The 19285-nt window shown below is 40.8% G+C and overlaps 3 protein-coding genes across 4 annotated transcripts; 1 reads left to right on the top strand and 2 right to left on the bottom strand.

Annotated features, from left to right (window-relative positions):
- The first annotated feature begins 595 nt into the window (after window positions 1–595).
- LOC113671185 (uncharacterized) lies at window positions 596–5467 on the top strand. Its single transcript, XM_027187400.2, has 7 exons — window positions 596–659; window positions 1698–2109; window positions 2555–2887; window positions 3396–3458; window positions 4105–4448; window positions 4863–5140; window positions 5320–5467. Exons 2-7 carry the CDS (start codon window positions 1710–1712, stop codon window positions 5321–5323), a joined length of 1422 nt encoding a protein of 473 aa, XP_027043201.2. The 5' UTR covers window positions 596–659; window positions 1698–1709; the 3' UTR covers window positions 5324–5467.
- A 46-nt stretch (window positions 5468–5513) lies between these two features.
- LOC113671182 (uncharacterized) lies at window positions 5514–10885 on the bottom strand. Its single transcript, XM_027187395.2, has 6 exons — window positions 10169–10885; window positions 8765–8970; window positions 7968–8165; window positions 6868–7109; window positions 6263–6441; window positions 5514–6109 (listed from the first exon to the last, which is right to left on the bottom strand). The coding sequence occupies exons 1-6, from the start codon at window positions 10746–10748 to the stop codon at window positions 5703–5705; spliced, it is 1812 nt and encodes a 603-aa protein (XP_027043196.2). The 5' UTR covers window positions 10749–10885; the 3' UTR covers window positions 5514–5702.
- Window positions 10886–11620: 735 nt separating this feature from the next.
- LOC113671184 (uncharacterized) lies at window positions 11621–19262 on the bottom strand. 2 transcript variants are annotated; one of them, XM_089196328.1, is made up of 7 exons: window positions 19090–19262; window positions 17198–17837; window positions 15573–15781; window positions 14504–14701; window positions 13344–13585; window positions 12654–12832; window positions 11621–12212 (listed from the first exon to the last, which is right to left on the bottom strand). In XM_089196328.1, exons 1-7 carry the CDS (start codon window positions 19108–19110, stop codon window positions 11821–11823), a joined length of 1881 nt encoding a protein of 626 aa, XP_089052454.1. In that variant the 5' UTR covers window positions 19111–19262; the 3' UTR covers window positions 11621–11820. The 2 variants fall into 2 exon arrangements, with proteins under 2 accessions (XP_089052454.1, XP_027043199.2); XM_027187398.2 differs by having other exon boundaries at window positions 17198–17707; window positions 19090–19240.
- Window positions 19263–19285: the final 23 nt, after the last annotated feature.

Here is a 19285-nt window from a genome sequence, read left to right as displayed (position 1 = left end):
TTATTATATTAGAAGTTCTTCGCCTTAAAGTGTGTCAAAAATCTTTTTGTTTTTAAACATAGGCACTGAGGGTTATAAGGAAAAAAACTGGATTCATCACTTGAATTTATAAAGTGTACTTTTGACAATTGATAAAAAAAATAATGCACCGAAAATAAGCTCGTGATCAATTAGCAACCTTAAAAATCGTTTTTCCGTAATAGTTCTGATTTTCACACATAAGTGATGACGGTTCGCGTATTGCGTAACCAACACTTTGCACAAGCAACGAAAGAAGTTGTCGTGATGTGTACAAATTAAATTGTCTTCCAAGGTTTTCCATGTTTAGCATGTCGGCAATACTGCATGCTTCCTTTTTTTTTAGGTTATCTGCAACTCTTTAGAAAACATTGATCGCAATCTTAAATAATAACCTTCGGTATCGATCATATTAAAAGATAAAATAACTTCATTAATTAGGATGAAAAGGGAGTGATGTAAAATTGTTACTATTATTGTGAAAGAAACAGTACAAAGGGATTGCTTTTAAGATAGCTGAATAGAAGGTTTTTGTTACGAGGATACGAGCATACTTTTTTTTGTTAAATTGCGTACATAAAGTTAAATGCTTTTCACTTTTCGCTGGAATCCTTGATAGCTGGAACAAAAAAGAAGGAAAGGTCTGTAGGAACTGGTTTTATTTTTTTGTTTTTTCTGCTTTTCTTAAATTGACTTTTTCACATTGATTTGTGAGTTTAGTCTAACGTGGTCTCTCTAAACAACTGCTGTTGGCCAAAACATGCCGTTTTAGAAGCAGGCTGCAGTTTTTTCCAAGTTTTTTTGTTTCAGGCCACTACTGTCGCCAATGCTTGTGTTTAAAATCAATTCGGCAAGTGCGCTTAAAACTAGCAATAATTGATCAGAAGTAGCACGATGCGAATTTTCGATTTCGAACTTCTTTAATAGAAGCGTCTGTGTACTTAATGTTACGCCCTATCTTTGAAGGAGGTGCGGTGGCCTCGTGGTTAGTACGCTCGACTCCGGATCGAGTGGTCCGGGTACGAGCCCTGGCCGGGGTCATTGTGTTGTGTTCTTAGGCAAGACACTTTACTCTAACAGTGCTTCTCTTCACCCAGGTGTACAAATGGGTACCAGCAAATATGTTGGGGGCAACCCTGCGATGGACTAGCATCCCATCCAGGGGGGAGTAGCAATACTCCTAGCCGCTTCATGCTAAAGGAAACCAGAGCTAGGCGCCGGCCCCATGGGCCACTTGGGCCTGTATAAAGGCTTTTATTTATCTTTGAGGTAATTTTTACTGACTCTTGTTCGTCAAAAACATCTTTCATACGTTTACCTTGCGAGCAGAAATTTAAAGAAACGTTACCCCTTGCATAAGGAGTGTGAGATTTAAGACCATTTTTCGTAAAAACCGAGGCCGAGTTGCAACTTCCCGCTCGATCACTTGTGCTGCCTGGCGAATTCAAGCAATAAATCACTGCCAGAGCACTGATCTAACCACAAACAACTCGAAAAAAAACATGGAACTAAGTGACTTTCTAGTTACGTTTCGCCTGGTCTGATAATTATTTGGATGAAATAAGTCAATAAATGGTGCGATAAGTCTGCCACGCACACCTACCGTCTTGTTTTTCTAAGTTTACCTAACTGTTTCGAAATGTTTTTAAAGTTCACGAGATTGACATGGTTCCTTTTAGGCGAAGGGCACTATGCGGTGCCTTCTATTTACAGTGCTGTTACTCTCGCTTACCGTATTCGAGCTTGGTAATGGAGAGGAAAGCGTTTCTGATGTAAGCATGACGAAGAAGGATCAGGAAATCGATGATTTAGCAAATCTTGAGGATGACGACCAACTAGACGATAACGCTCAAGATAGGTGGTTGGCCCCAGAGCTGTACGATGAAATAGAAAAGCGTAGTAAAGGCAAGAACCAAAATAAAAACAAAAACAAAAACAAGAACAAGACCACACCCGCCCCAACAGGCAGGCCAGGGGAAGAGGGTCAGGAGGAGCTCCCGACAAAGAAGAATAAAGGAGGAAGCAATAAAAATAACACGAGTAAGAATAACCCAAAAAACAGGCCAGCTAAGAATCTGTTTTCAGAGAAAGGTAAGATTGCCTGCCATAACAAATGACTTCATCCCGTTTTTCGTATTTTTTATCAAGATTTTATTTGTCAACCTCAAAGGCGGCCATTGACAAGTGTGTTTAACACATGTTACTCATTGCACTTCTTAACTACTTCGTGCACATATTTCGTCCATATTGCAATTAGGCTCAGGTCGTAATCACGAAACTATTGTTTTATTCAACATGATTATCAGTTCATCTTTCTCTCCCCTCGGAGTCTCCCTATTTCTTTCCTTCCTCAGTTCTTTTTTCCCTCCTTCACTTTCATTTGATCTCACTCTTTTTTTATTCTGATTTTCAAATATCCCTCACCGTCTTTCCACCTTTTCTCAACTTTCTTTTTTATCTAGATTTTCTTCCTTTTTCTTTTTTACATTTCCGATTCCTGATCTTCTTTTTGTCTCTTTCTGTTTATGATCTCCAGAAATACCTTTTTGGTTTTTCCCCTTGGGATGCTACCAAGACAAAGGTCCGTTAGCCTGGAAAAAACCCAAGCTTCGCGATATAGAGACACTGTACTTTAACAGCCGTGGAAGGATCGACTGGAGATTAAACAACTTCAGGGACCCGATAATGAGATGCGCACAGGCTGCCCAAGCCAAAGGATTCCTGTGCTTTGGTGTTCAGTTTTACGGTGAATGCTGGGGATCCGTTACTGCCTGTGAGACTTACAACAGTTATGGGAAATCGATGAGGTGTACCGGAGGCGCCGGTGTTTATTGGGCTAACTTTGTTTACAAGGGTAGATGTGGATCAGGTAAGTACATTGATAATTTCTACACGTACAAGTGCTACCCTGAGGTATGTCAATAATTTGTGGATGATGTTAAACATTATTCGCTTGTGTTCAGTTATCTCGGGATCGCTGATCTCTCCTCAACAGATTTAACAAAAGAAGACTAATCAGCCAAAACTGAAGGCACCGATTAAATCAAATATCAAAATTCAAGTTTTGACCAAATAATCACCAAGTTCTAAAGGGAGTATTGAGGTATTTTCTTCGTAAATCTGCTTTTTAACACATTTGATGCATTTTTTTTCCTACAACACCTGAACATCTTTTTTCACTAGTTCAAGTGATTTTTAACATGGAAAGCCTTTCCTGAGACCATTTCGCGGAAGAAAAAAAGATGCATGGGCGTGAGGTTTTCGGCCTGAAATAAGTTTCTAAGGACGGAGAAATACGAAAACATTCATTATTTCCTCGCTCAGTAACCGATCGGTCATGTATGACTTAACAAAATGTCCCATTTACTTTCCTGTAGCGTATGGGTGTTGTCCTGACAGAGCTATGCCAGCTCTTGGCAAAAACTATGAAGGTTGCCCAGGTCAGTGTGAATAATGATCAGTTGTGATTGACCAAGACTCTAACCATGGCTTGGTGTGTAAGACAAATAATTTTGTCATCCAGCATGTCGATTGATCCTTATTGTAGAACCTTTGTTCACAAACTCTTTTTTAAAAAGTAAATTAATCTCAACAAGAGCTTGCAATTGGTTATCACAGAATATGGTTTACAGTCAGAGAACTTTCAGGGGTGTAGCCATTCCATGGGCTCGTAGGCCCAGGCCTGCAATTTTTTTCTACCCGGTTGACTCTTATGATATGACTTTTGCAAATATGGAAACAAAAATCGAACTTTCTGACAAAATTCTTTCGAATTCTTATATAACAAAAAAGCAGCAAGAGTAAATCTCGTAACGTTAAAGCACTAGGTTAGCACCATTCCAGATCTCTGAATATGTTGTCAAACCATACAGCGACTACCATGTACAAGACAGCTACCACATTGGCAGTCGCAATGTCAAAGAATTTTCCATTTTTGAGGGTCAGACTGTGTGAGAATAAATACATAAATAAATAAAGAAATAAATCCAATACAGCGCACTACAGGGTCTACTTAGCAAACAGGCTGGCAACAATTCGGAAAGCTGGCTACGCCACTGAGTTATTCTATTTCTTCCATAATCTTAGATTGTACCACTGTTGTGGACATAGTTTTTATTGTCGACTCGTCTGGAAGTATTGGAAGGAAAAACTTTAACACGATGAAAGATGTTTTACTCAAGCTCGTCCGCCATTTCTCCGTCAGTGAATCTTACGCTCGAGTTGCTATCGTTCAATACGCTACTAATGCAAGAAGAATTTTTTCACTTGACAAATCACAGCGACGGGGATTTCTGGAACTTCGGAGGAGTATTTTAAGAATGCGTTACACTGAAGGGGGAACGAAAACTGGAAAGGCCCTGGATTTGGCGGCCAGAATGCTGCGCCATTCTAAGAGAATGGTTAATCACAAGATCATAAAACATTATAAGGTATTGATCATTTTCATCTGTAGGATTCAGAGATAAATGACGAACAGCATGAGAAAGTTAGCTTAGCAGGGGAGAGAGGGGGGGGGTTAAAGGTTATTATGACAGATAAGAATATTGGGTGTTTTTAGGGGAATTTCAGCAACTCTTTTTATAATCTTCGTTTCCTTTGATGCTTTTGCCCTTCAGTTCCCGAGTTTTATGCTTTGCTAATGGAGATTGTTGCTTAAAGTGGCTATCTGTATGTCACGAAAGGTACTGGTCACGTATAGTCCAAAGGGAAAACGATGGAATGGTACAATCAGGGAAGGAGAATCTAATCTTGAATTTGTTTGGTAAAGTAATTGAGAAATTTAAAAGATGGAGTAGCTAAATTCTTCTTTATTGCTGCGGTACATTTCTTCTATATCCCCTCAGGAAGTTATGGTCTTTACTGACGGCGTTACAAATAAAAATGACAAGAAAAGATTAAAACGGAGAGCGCCTGCTCTAAAAGCAATCTCTCACGTAATAGCTTGTGGCGTTCAGGGAAAGGGGTACGACGCCAAGAAACAAAAGCAGCAACGTAAGGAGTTAAGTGAGATCGCCAGTAAGGAGAGCGATGTATTCTACGAGCCATCCTTCCAGAAGCTTAAAAAACTCGTGAGTCCAATAGCCCGTCTCGCATGCCCACTGAACAAGAATCGTAAATTGGTGTAAGTTTTGACATTTCACCATGTTTTTTACGTTTCAAAGTCGTGTCCATGACTTGTTCAGATATCATATGAAAGATAAATCTCATTGGTTACTTTTGCATAGGTTCTTAGCTACTTTTGTATAGGTATCCTTATTCCTACTGACTTGCTCTCAATGTTTTACCATCCTTCTTTGACAGGTGAGAAGATTCGAACGGGGTGTAATCACAAGCTAAGGTGCATGGCAGTGATAAGGGTGCTGGGACCTGAAAACTTGCTGGAAAAGTTTATTTTGCAATCAAAAGTGTAAACTATACGGGAATAAAAAAAATGGGAACAAATAGAAAATTAAAGATTGCGATTTTTTCCCTAATGAGATATGGCAAACAAAACATTTTTCCATTAACATTTATCTCCCGTTTGCGCAATCATAACAGCAATAATACAGAAAAGACATACAGCATGGCTTAAAATCAACCAGTTAGAGCGCTTGTGTACGAATCTCACACACAGACTTTAAATTTGTTCCCAGAAAAGTAACTTGGTGAACCTCGATCGCATCGTTCGCAGATCTCAGCAGTATTTACAATGATAACTTCTTTTTTAAGTGATAAGCAACGGTGTTATACTCATCATGAAGGTGCGGTTTCACCAACCAAACTTTATCGCGTACGATCTTGTCTTTATTTCGGACCCACTCAAAATACAATGCTGACCTATTAGCCACAAGGACTCTTCCATATCCGAAGTCATTCTCTCTGAAGCGAGACCATGAGAAATCCCAGAAACCTTCCGTATCTAACGCATACCCGGCCGAGCCCACAACCACGTGAGTAGTCCCCAGTCCTTCTTCTTCTTGACAGATCTGCTTGTAAACTGCGCATGTTCTCTCGTAGCTGTGATAATGTCCCCAAAAGGCAAGGTCCACTTGATATTTGTGAAGAAGGTTTTCCAGATAATACTGCATGCCAAGTGACACTATGAAGTCGTCTAATAAGGCAAAGGATAGATGTGAGAGGCATTATTGAAAAGAAATTTATCTCCTTGTGGCCCAATTCCATCTGTCCATCCTTTTCGAAAATCTTGGTAAAAATATCTTTGTGGATGTGTACCAGTGCTATCATATCCATTTTAATTTCTTACCTACTACTTTTTGGCTTGTATACATCGGTCGATGTCCTCCTAACACAATCCAAGGTGTTTTATTCCGATCAACTTTCTTCAAGTCATTTTCCAGCCAAGTGTACTGCCTTGATCCGGGTCTGATATCATGTTCAGAGCTCATCATAATAAAATGAACGCTTCCATAATCATAACTGTACCTGTAATATCAGAACAGTAGCGGTGACCAGGAGTTTAAGTCTCTCTATAATACCGAAAAAAAAAAACTAGAACACAGAGGCGCCGGACAAAAAGTAATTCAAACTCCAACCTAGTGTGGAGGAGAAACTCGTCTTTGGCTTTCGCATTAAGGTTTTGTTTTTCGTTTCTATGATTTTCATTCGTTAAAAAAGGAAGGCAAAAGTTTTGGATGACGGAATGAATGGCTTACGTTGACCCTTTTGATCTGTGTTTTGATAAATGGTTTTGTTTTTCACCCTTTTGGACGGGCTACCGTGCTACCGTTGAGATTTCACGAGTCATGCACAACTAGTGCCCCAAGTTGTAGAGAGAGAAATAGTTCCGTCACATAATGTCTGATAGGAGAGACAACAGATTTAACAGAAAGAAAACCTCAATACACGTACCACCATACTGCATTTCCGTTGTCAGGCATGTGAAATCTGTAGTACATAGGCACTCCACACTCTCCCCCAGAGTCATCGCCAAAGTTCCCCCACCAAGGGTGCCAGCCTTCTCCCGGAGCACCACTTGGGTCTTTAGAGCCTCCTGAAAGATGGTCTTGCTCGTGATTCCCTATGCCCGCCATATATGGCATTATAGTTGCATAAGGCTCAATAAGTTCGTGCCACTGGTCCCAGATGTAGGCCTGTTTGCAAAAAATACAGAAGGGCGATTTACAGTCAGTCTGATAGTCTTGACAAAAGCCATCAACTCCCAGGGGCGATTGACACGCAAATTCTCCCTACCGTGTCGATACATTTTCCTCCAGACAGGTGAGGAGAACACACAACCTAATCATGTTATGTTATATAACGCCAAATTCTTTTGTCTGATTAACAATAAAACGTATGAAAGTCAGAGAGGAGAATTAAGTGTTGAATCTTAAAAATTAAGGGGTTGAAGGAGTGGTTTGTTACGGTTTGTTCGGTAAAAATTTCGTCGAAATTTATCAAGGTAATCGTTTGAAATCTATCTAAATCTTCTTCATCTCTAACCGTCCTCGTAGCTCCGTTTTTTCGAAGATAATACCCGCATCTCCCTATTTATCAGTCGGATTATCATTATGTTGGATAAATCTACAACTCGGTGAAATTACAGTTTTATGTTGACAATTTTCGAACGTTACTTTTTCCCATCCTTATAGACCTGAATAATACCATATTTATGAAGTCTATTTTTGATCAGAACAATGTGCATATTATCATACAGTTGATTTTTCATTATCAGCTTCTTCAACTTTGTAAAATATTTTTTATCCTGTCGTGTAACGGAGAAGAAAATGACCGGTATGATACTTTTTAGTAGTACTTTTGAAATATGTGACCTGACTCGGCCTATCGCTAGATACCTCCAAGAAAACCTTCATGCTGCCGGCTGCCATCACTCAACTAAACAAGACAACAAAGGGGTACCCTCGTTTTCTCTCGGCAAAAACTGAGAGTATAGCGTAAGGCCTAAGAAAGTTTTCAAGAAAAATTTGCAGGGAATATTAAAAGTCACTTACGTATCCTCTAGCATATGAGATGTCACCAACGTGAAATACAAGTGAGCTGCCATTCTTGGCCTCCTCTACCAAGTACTTTGCTGTATCGTGCGAACCAGGGAGGGGTGTGTTCCCCATGTCTCCATAAACTACAAACTTAAAGGAAGTGTCAGGATCTGTGACGGGAGCCGAGCGAAACTGGCGCACATCGCTCATCATCTAAACAAGAAAAGGAAAACTTGAATTTAGGAACCCAGTACAAGAAACTGGCCATCTTTTTTTGCGAATAACCTTTCCGAGCTCCAAAATACTGACAAGATCAGGGTGGTATCGTCGCACAGGTATCCCTCCGGGATCCGGGAGGGATCTCAGACGGGATTCTTACGGTATCCCGCCGGGATCCCACGCAGAATGTTTACGGTACCCCGCTACGGTTCTCGTTAAAATTCCGATGGGAGACCGTCCGGAAGAAAAATTTGTCAGTGCTTACGAAGAAACATGTCTTTCGTGTACAGTGTACTTGTTCTTACGGGATCACCAGGTGGGTAACGACAACGAGCATGGGCCCTCGAAAGCGAAATTCAATTAAAAAAAAAAAAGAAATAGGGATTGAGATCGTGGCACGCTCTTTAAAATGTTGTATCTGCACCTCAAATCTGTCAAGACATACATCACCCATGCATGACACAAATTTCCCCTTAAAAACCCATGGCAGTGAATTTGCGATTTGATTGTGTTTCAATGGTAATAGGATTCCCTCTTTCAAATGCAAAGTGTAATTTGCAAACTCTAGCAGGCTTTTTAAATCAGAAACAGACCTTATGTGATCCGTACGAATAAAAGTACTGGGTGGATGGAATCAGTCCTGTTATTAGAACATCGTGGATGAAACCAGGATTCGAAAAACCACTTAAAGAAGCTGGTGGTCCACACATGTCGGTTTTTTTGTATGTCTTGGAAGTACCTGTAGCTATTGAACCCAGATAAGAAGGGCGTGTTCCATAGTGTACGACTGATGGATCATCTGAAGCAAGTACAAAGTCACAAAAACGTGAATTAGAAGAACCACGAGTACTGAAAATAAAGTCATCAATTCCGCCCTTCTCATTTCTTTCATTGGTTTATTATTTGCCCCTTCGTAAACTATTTGATTTTTACACTTCCTCTTTCTTTGGTTCTTTCGTTTATTCGTTCTTTCATTCTTCGACCGAAACATAAACATTATTATTTATATTTTCAACATTTTTTTCTTTACATTTTCTATGGTACTGACAAAGAGGATTTGATTGAAATCAGGAGCTTCTGAAATTGATGATCATTTCCTTTATTCTCATGCCCTTTATATATAATTCAATGGTGATGCTGTAAAGAGAATTAAAGGCCAGCCACTCCTAGGGGTTACAAGGTTAACATCTCAGGATATAGTTAGAGGCGAAGATATTTGTAAGTGAAATAGCTGAAGTCTAGACCTCTAATCGGAATTAGGGTGATCAATGAATGTGCACAACAGATTTACTGTTACAGGGACCGCGCAAAGGGAGGGGCTGGGGGGCTTTAGCCCCCCCCCCCCCCACTTTTTTTGCAAGAATAAAAATAAATTAAACAAAAAATAATTTAACAAAAAAATTTTCCTTCACGCATTCTTCTTTAGCCCCCCCCCCACTCGAAAACTTGCTGCGCGGTCCCTGTGTTACATGACTGATATTCTATACGTTCCACGAGATATTTTTAGATAAACCGATGTCTCTTTGTAGATCTAAAGAAGCGCCTGATTGCGTTCCACATCACACACACACCATGCATTAACATGTGATTTCTCTAACTACAAGTTGGAAAATAGAAAGGATCGGCAAAACGAAAAGACAATACTTTTTGCTATTTTCCAATTCGATTTTGCTGGGAAACCGAAGCAGAAGTAAGGTAATCCGTCATAGTGTTAGAGAGTCACGTTTAAGATCACGCCGCCGGAAATAGCAAGGCTCACCTGATAATCACAAGACGTTGACTATCAGGTGATCATCATGCGTTTCGAAAAGATCTGTTGATTTCCTGAGTGGAATCGCCGATCTACTCGCAATCTTGTGACTTATATTTCCCTGCTTTTCGTCTTTATCAACTGTTTGAGGCGAGAATACTGAATCAGAGTGCCATTCAGTGTTTTCTCTATTTGAAAAAAAAAAAAAAAAAAGTAAATACATGTACAAAGAACAAAAACTGATTACCTGTTCCTGATACCCACATAACTCTCATCTGCGTTGGATCGCCTGTAAGAGCTAGATGACCTTGCAGAGGAGCATAAATTCCTCCCTTGAACTTCAGCACATTGCTGGTGGCTATGTGAATATAACTCTTGTGGTAATAGCGGAATTCACAGCTGGTTCTCATATTGTACACAGTGACTTGCCACCAGCCGAAACCAGAGACATAACTTGGTGACTCCGTCACGTAAAAGTAGTCCAAATAATGATCGAATGGATCATCTTTGGGGCAGTAAAAGGCAACAAAGTCTGTTTCATTAGGCTGCTTTATTCCACTCCAGGAGACATTCACAGTGGCGCCGTTTTCAACCACGGATGGATTGACCTCTAGAGTAGTACCGGTGGAAAAATCACTCTGAATTGGATGCAAAAATTTCACTCGGGTTTGGGGATTCGCAGCGTCTACTAGAGAACCATCGTGATTGATCCGTTTAAAGTACGTGGGTACTTCGTGGTGGCCCTTAGCCTCTGCACCTGAAAATGCACATAAGAAAAAAACTACTGTTAATGTAATTAGCTCGCGATCGTTTATCCTACCGGCCATGTTGGAGTTAGAGTGGACGGTAGGGATAGGGGGCGGGGAAAGGAGGAGTACCGAGAAAGCAAAGTACCCCCTGATCAGTTGCGCGTCACTGCATTTCCAGAAATGAGCTGGTAACCATTCAAATTGAGTTAAATTAAAAACCGGAAGCGCTGTCTTCCGACAAAAACAAACACACGTAGAGCCGATGAGTGAAACGGCGAGGCAGTTTTTTTAAGCAAGAAAAGAAATGGCTTCGACAAAACCTCCTCCGCGGTCACAACTATGAGCTGATATTTGCTGTACTCTATATTTTCCAAATGACCCTTGATCGCCCCCTTGGTACAAATTTCTTTCTCTCTCCAGCCCTCCGCTGCCATTAAAATCAAAGACGGTGGCCATAATTTTCGTTAAGAAAATACTGAGCACACGCTCGCCAAAATTACTCCTGCTCTGCACTTTGCTGTGATGTAACAAGTGGTAGACTTTTTGTCAGTTAATTTTTAATCATCAATGACTTGGCTTTGTTTTACATCGCTTTGTGATTGATTAAACGAAAACTCACACCAACTTCTCGACTAACTAAATTTCGTTATTTCGATGAATTCAAACCACTGACCGTGACACACCATATTCATTTCAGCTTTACCTTTTTCATACTAGACCCGAAAATAGCAATTTATCAATGCCAATCGATCGAAAGCAAAATCTACAGCTGCAAAGTTAGTGCTGATTCCTCTTTTCAAGAACCAGTAAAGAAAAAAAAGATTCAAGCCATAACGAGATGACATGATTATATTTGGTTGCACAACAAAATTCTGGTCAGCGAATCGCAGCATAATTTCCTTTTATGATTTCCACTCTCCCCAGAGTTAATCAGTAATGTGATATAAATATTTTGTGAACATTTTCAGTGAATTTTATTTTCTAAAAAAGATTTATTATTCTCATCGTTATCAATACCGTTGTCACTTTCAAGGCTTTCAAGCAAAGGTATATGACAATATTATTTATGAAAACAACGAGCTGTAAAATTCTATGAAATAAATTCTTAATTCGTGACAAGTATGCTTGACCTCACCAACAATTAACAGTTTTATAATTTTCGATATCTCAATACTTCATTATCTCCACTTTTTCGATCTGGTTTCATCAACCAAACTTTATCGCGGACAACCTTGTCTTTATTTCGGACCCATTCAAAATACAATGCTGACCTATTAGCCACAAGGACTCTTCCATATCCGAAGTCATTCTCTTGAAAACGTGACCATTTCACATCCCAATAGCCGTGTAAATTCAACCAAAACCCAGCAGACCCAACCACCACGTGTGTTGTGCCAATTCCATCCTCCTGACATTGATGCTTGTAAACTGCGCATGTTCTTTCGTAGCTGTGATAGTGTCCCCAGAAGGCAAGGTCCACTTGATATTCGTGGAAGAGGTTTTCCAAATAATACTGCAAGCCTCTTGACACAATGTAGTCCCCTAGGAGAAAGGATGGTTATAAGTCAATGGAAAGCCGAACACTAATCTCGTGGAAGAAAACTCGGCGGAGCTAGAGCTTCCATGAGTCTGATGGTAGAACATTCTACAGGTGGTACAAAGCGGAGGATCATACGTTTGATTCCTCAAAGAAATCTCTGACCTCTACACGAATGTATTAATATCATCCTTTCTTATTCATTGGACACCCTCAGGAATAGCGAGGTCGTTATCAAAATTTGGCGTCTATCTTATGAAAGTGACAGATTTTGAAAAGGGTTATAGTACTGCTTTTTCCATTTCGGACCAAAGTTCATGTTCAGTGAATGAGCGTGTTTCCTAAATATCTGAGAGGTGTCTTAGATGCGTGGTATGTGCTGAATTAGTATTGGCATCTCGGGATTCTGGCAACAAAAATTTTTAATCTACATCATAAGTGCTTACTCAGCACTTTCTGACTTGTATACATTGGTCGATGTCCTCCCAGCACAATCCAAGGTGTTATATTGCGATCAACTTTCTTCAAGTCATTTTCCAGCCAAGTGTACTGCCTTGATCCGGGTCTGATATCATGTTCGGTGCTCATCATAATGAAATGAACGCTTCCATAATCATAGCTGTACCTGTAATATCAAAACAGTAGCGGTGACCAGGACGAATCGTAATGATCAGGATCGTAAATCTCCCTATCATACAGAGAGTGCAAGTCTTGTGGAAGAATTTGATCCTTCCAACTGCAATGGCTGATGGTCAATATTAACGCGAAGGGAATCAGTAAATGATGGAAAACCTTTCAAGAAAGTTTCAAGAAGATAGCTGCCGGCGGTTAAGTTAAATATGATTTACTGCAATAAACAAGTTGCTATTTGATGTGTGCAAGGGAAGAGATGATCATCCTCATCATCCTCATCATCATCATCATCATCATCATGGTTATTCATCTCGTCCTTAGTGTAAAGGTGCGCGGCGATGTGCGCCCGTACTTTTAAACTCTGAGAAAATAACAACATCTTCGAATGCTCCCAACCTGAAGGATATGTACATGGTTTGGAACAACTTCGACTGACAAGAGAAGACATCAACAATGCGTGGTAATTATGATAGAAGTGGTAAAATGTAAGACTGACGACATACCACCAAAGTCCATTTCCATTGTCAGGCATATGAAATCTGTAGAACATAGGCACTCCACACTCTCCCCCTGAGTCATCCAAATAGTTCCCCCACCAAGGGTGCCAGCCATCACCCGGGGCACCACTAGGGTCCTTGGAACCTCCAAAGATATGGTCTTGTTCGTGATTTCCCACGCCCACCATGTATGGCATCAATGTAGCATAAGGCTCGATGAGATCGTGCCATAGTTCCCAGATATAGGCCTGATACACAAAGACAGGAAATTTGAAAGTTACATGGTTCTATAGGAGCTACGTCATGGTCTACTACGTCTTGAAAAATGAAACTAAAATATTTCTGGATTCAATCCATGCTGATCACCACCATCCCACGCCATCTTTTCTATTTTTTTTTCTGGTTTATTCTCACTTCCTCAGTCATTGTCCATCCCGGCAAACTGTTAGTAAAGATAACCCTCTCTTCAAATGTTCTTTTCTATGATGCTAAAAATGGTCTATATATCGTGACGTAGGTATGTACAGAAACCTACGTTGCATGAGACATCATGGCACCCGTTGTTTAATGCTCTCAGTTTATTTATCTTAGGCCTTCTATATCTTCCTTCCGTGTCCGCACAAACATGTAGTATCGATAATTCTACAAGTGAGTGCGGCCGCATGGAATTAGGGGTAAAAAAAACACATTGTCGGTGTACATGTCGCGTTTATACATACGTGTTTTGATGCAGTTTGATCGAAGAACCTGCAATCGGCAACAAAATTGTTGACGCATTGACCTTTTCAACCCCCTGTTCTTTCAATTTTATCTCCTTGGTCTTGTTAAGTTTAACCTATCCGCCCCCTTTACCCCAAAACAACGCTGTATTGTGATTCCATGAACTTTTAGCTACATAAAGGCAACATTGAATTGAGGAGAGAGAGAGAGGGGGGGGGAGGTCTTGTCAATGATTTAGAGTGTTAGAAACAGGAGTGTTATTCTACGCATAAATAGGACTGTACAAACATGATGTGTCAACTAATTTTAGCGCTGATTGTGGGCCCCCCTACTGTTCGATGAACAGATAACTAGACAAGTTGTTTGTTGACATGTTTTCAGTTGCATAACGGCGGACTAATTCTGCTTCAAAATTCGGATGCTTACGCTTTTTTAAATTTACTTACAATTCCAACAGCGTATGAAATGTCACCAATGTGGAAAACAAGTGAGCTTCCATTCTCGGCTTCCTCAACCATGTACTTAGCTGTATCGTGCGCGCCAGGGATGGCTGTGATCCCCATGTCTCCATAAACTACAAATTTAAAGGACGCATCTGGATCTGTGACGGGAGCTGAACGAAAGTGGCGCACAGGGCTCATTATCTGCACAAGGAGATAAAACCATGGAGAAATCGTAGGAAATAAGGTGAAAACTCTTTCACACAAATCTTCCCCCAAGTTCATTTCGTGGGATCTTTCCCCCGTGTCGTTTGTCACAACGTCTCCCTGTATCAGAATTAATTAAGACAAGCGGAGGCGTGGCTAATGGGGCCTATGGTGCATAGGACCCCCTCTCGGTCAAAGTTATGATAAGTAATTATAAGTGCAAACACTTCAGAAATCCCTCGGGGTCGGAGCTCGTGTATTTCGAGGGCTTCCAGAGAAGGGAAGGAATTGCCGCCTACATTTCACGCATACCATAAAAGCATTATGCTTCTCTACGATTGAAAATGTACGATGTAAAAACCTGAAACGTTATCTAGTCAAAATGAATGACAGTACAAGTACTACAATAGTGTCCTTTATGCGGGTGGAGGAGGAAGGCAAGGGGCCTATTTAGAAACTTGAAGTTCGAGGAAGATGTGTATTAGATGTGAGAAGTAGCTGACAAAGAGGGAGGGAGGCGTATGAGGGCGTTGATGGTGTAATGGAAAATCCCCAGCTATGATGCTCGAAAAATACCAGTAAGACCAGTAAGACGTTAGTGTTGGAACACCTAACTGCAAAATCTCACATCCTCTTACTGAGAAACGCATGAACTCGTTGAGTATGATTATGAAAAATCAGTTATGTACCGTAGAATTACAAAAAAGTTCAGGGCATGCAGGAAAACCCCAGAACCACAAACTCTTTACCGTTCCTGTTTGCGGTTTACTTCTCTGTTCCCCGATTGGCTTTCTCATCGGAAAAAATTGCACGAGAGTCTCTAGGGTTCATTTTTTTTCTGAGTTTCTCTTTAAAGTTACCAACAAACCTCCGATGATCCGTACGAATAGAAATACTGTATAGAGGGAGTCAATCCTGTCAAGAGAACATCATGAATGTAGCCAGGATTTCTAAAACATATCCACAACGACGCCGGTGGGCCACACATATCGCTCCTTTGGTATGTCTTTGAGGTGCCTGTGGCCCTGAACTTCAGCAGAGAGGAATCTTTTCCATAGTATACAACCGGAGTTTCATCTGAAAAAAAACCATCTCAGTATTACGAAGACGCAAATGATGAGATTTAAATGAGAGATGAACGACCATAGTAAAATTTTCCTAGGAAGATGTACAGCGGTGGTTTGCTTACGACGCTACCACATTCTCGTCATCCTTCAACAATTGCTAAAGAAATTTATCAAGATAGAGTGAAGAACAATGCAATAACTTTACTCTATCAGGATAACCAATAATTTTTTCCCTAAATTTGACAGTCTCGGTAGCTGTCAGCCATCCTAAGGTACAAAGTAAGGTTATCAAAGAAATCAAGGGCGCAGAGTCACGACATTCAAGCGCACACAATCTTTATGTTAAGGTCCCCTCCACCTCTAACTGTGAATGAGAATCACTCGTGTGATCGATCGCGTCCATTTGGGAGATATGAACGTAAATGCTTACTGCACATCAGGTGAGGTCACGTGACACGACTAATCATTACGAGTCCATTGATTAACATATCTTATAACATAGCGCGCGTGCTTGCCCTATATAAGTCCTATTTAGCCGCTATGAACAAAATCTTTATTTACACACGCCCGTGCGTAAAGAAGATGACGTGGGCATTTCTTTTACCTGGCTTTAGAGTTTCTGCTGCAGCCATAACTGTTCGTCAAAATAACAGCGTGGTGGTTGCCCAGGAGAAAACTGCAAGTTTCCTGCAGTCTGTCTTCTCCAATTGCACCGTGCACGGCAGCGTAAACATTATTTTAACCAATCAAAACTCTTGATAACTTCGGGTCTTTGACTTTTAAAACATTTTTTGGTGACACTTGAGTTCATTTGGCTTTGATTTTCTCTATTTTCCCCGTAAATTTTGAGCTTTTCACTTACAGTTACAGGTTAACTCGATCAAATGTCCTTGCTCAAACCAAAGTATAAAATGTGGCGTGTTTTTGACCAGCCAATTGGGACGTTTGTTTACTTTTTTTTGTGCGTTGTGAAAATTTTGCACTCTATCACAATAAAAGGCTTTTTCGCGCAGATCCTTGTCGCTCTGTTATAAAATAATTTGCTCATGCTTTTAGCTGTGCTTATATCAAGTTATGGACGCACTTAGGAAGTTTGGAGAGGACTCAAAAAGCTAGAGTTGCTTTCGGCTGTGCCTCGAGCTACTCTTTCACATTTTTCGTGCTCTCCAAACTTCCCGCGTACATCCATAACTCGATATAAGCACGCTAACCATGAACAAATTCTTAATTTCAGCACCTCTTATGATCATAACCTTCAATGCCCAGCCCCTTTTTCATGCCGATCACTTGCACAGTCATCGTTACCAGCACAGTCATCGTTGCAAGTTCAAGAAGTAGTAAGCGTTCGGCGAAAAGTAGGATCGGAAGTGAAAGTTTATCAACAGCTAAGCACTTCACTAAATAAACAGCACAACAATGATTTTACCTGTTCCCGAAACCCACATAACTCTCATCTGTGTTGGATCGCCTGTAAGGGCCAGATGACCTTGCAAAGGAGCATTTTTTCCTCCCTTAAATTCGAGCACATTACTAGTGGCTACTTGAATGTGTTTCTCCTGATAATAACGGAATTCGCAGCTGGTTCTCATATTGTGCACAGTGACCTGCCTCCAGCCATATCCAAAAACATAACTTGGCGAGTCTGTCACGTAAAACAAGTCCAAATAATGATCAGGATGATCCTCTTCAGGGCAATAAAACGCGATAATATCCGTGCTGTTAGGCATCTGTATTCCACTCCAAGAAACATTCACAGTGGCACTGTTTTCCACCAAAGAGGGATTGACCTCCAGAATAGCACCGGTGGAAAAATCTCTCCGAGTTGGATTCGCAAACTCTACACGAGTTTTGAGATTGCCGGCGTCTACCAGTGAGCCATCCGGATTTATGCGTTTAAAGTAAGTGGGAACCGCGTGGTTTTTCTTTGTCTCTGTCGCTGAAAATAGGCCAAGAAGAAAATATGCCAACAGATGAGCCCACCAAGCTGCCATGTTAATATTTCTGGTTGTTGCAGCGCCGGAGCTTATATCATCACTGTTGCGTAACGAGGAAGAACGGGTCACTGCCTGAAAAGGATGCGTGATGTGTCTGTGATGGCGTGATGTGCAAGTGATTGTGTGATCTTCACAGTGTTGAAGACCGTATTCGAAGCGGGGGTGGGTGGGGGCGTTACCGGTAGTGTGTTGTATTGGTATTTTCATATTCTTTTCCTGACGTTTTGCGGCGTTACTTTTTTAATCTTTTGACCCAAAAACGAACACTGAAAAAGAACTTATTGATGACTTTGGTTACCTTTTAAAATAAGGTAGGCGAGAATGTCCATTAGTACGGTACTTTTTGCAGGGTTTCATCGGTTCTAATTGTGTAGATAGGGTTAAAATGTCGTCAATTTGCGCTTGATGCAGTTATAACCCAAAAGCTAACCGGTCTGACAATTTCACCTCCCCTGCCCCCCCCTCCCGGTATCTACCACTTGGCTGCCAATTTTACATTGACTCGCGTAAAAATGCCTGTTACACCGCAAAATGTAGTAACGATCGTTGCAAATTGTAGTAAGATCGACCCAAAGTGTAATAACTTTTCGACGCAAAATGTAATAGATCTCGAATGACATTTATCGTCATAACTCTGTTGTCTAACCCATCGCAGATCATGCGATTTAAAAAAAAAACATTTTAAAATCTCACACAGAGCAAAGTGTAAGTTCGGGCCCTCTTCGTTTGAAAATTTATTACATTTTACGTAATTGTATAATGCAATGGAAAACTTATTTCATAGCGAGTGTTATCAGGGCCCGCGCAGCAAATTTTTGAGTAGGTGGTGCTAAAGACGCACGCGTAAGCTTTAGCCAACAAGGCATGGGTCTGAGGCATGCTCAGCTAGACAAGTTATTTTACCAAAAAAAAGGGGGGGTCTAAAGCCCCCCCCCCCCCCCCACTGCTTGGTCCCTGGTTACTCCAGCGATTATTACGAAACCGAAGCCTAAAGATCATTATTCAAGCAGAGACAGGCCAATGTTGCACATATCTTATGGTTATCAAAGATTTCTTGACTAACCAGAGCTCAGCAGTATTGGCCGACCTCAATAAAATACCTGTAAGCACATGCACATTGTCTTATTATGATCAGGAGCCTGTTATTTTTTAATACGGCCTGATCCCTGACTCTGTGAGAAACACTGTTGATCTCGATCTCAAAGTTTATGAACTCATTAATTCTGGAAAACAATTTTTAGAAAACACGAAATTAATAAAAATTGTCCTTCTAAATCGATTTTTTGTAATTCGCACATTTCGTCTTCAACAAGACAAACGTTACCTCGCATGAAAGAAGCCGCATAAGCACGTTTTGTGCCTCTCGAGTAACGCACGATAATTGTCTGATCCTTCCGCGTGGAAAATAGCACTAGGCTATTGGCGACCTTGAATCGAGCTCCTGGTTGCAGGGAGGAGACACACGGTGCGCGCATCAAGAACGGAAGGCACAGGCACCGACTAACAACACTAAGAGACAA

The sequence above is a fragment of the Pocillopora damicornis genome, chromosome 2 (genome assembly GCF_964200805.1).
Source record: "Pocillopora damicornis chromosome 2, jaPocDami1.2, whole genome shotgun sequence".
Lineage (NCBI taxonomy): Eukaryota > Metazoa > Cnidaria > Anthozoa > Scleractinia > Pocilloporidae > Pocillopora > Pocillopora damicornis.
This window is presented reverse-complemented; position numbering and strand designations above follow the sequence as displayed.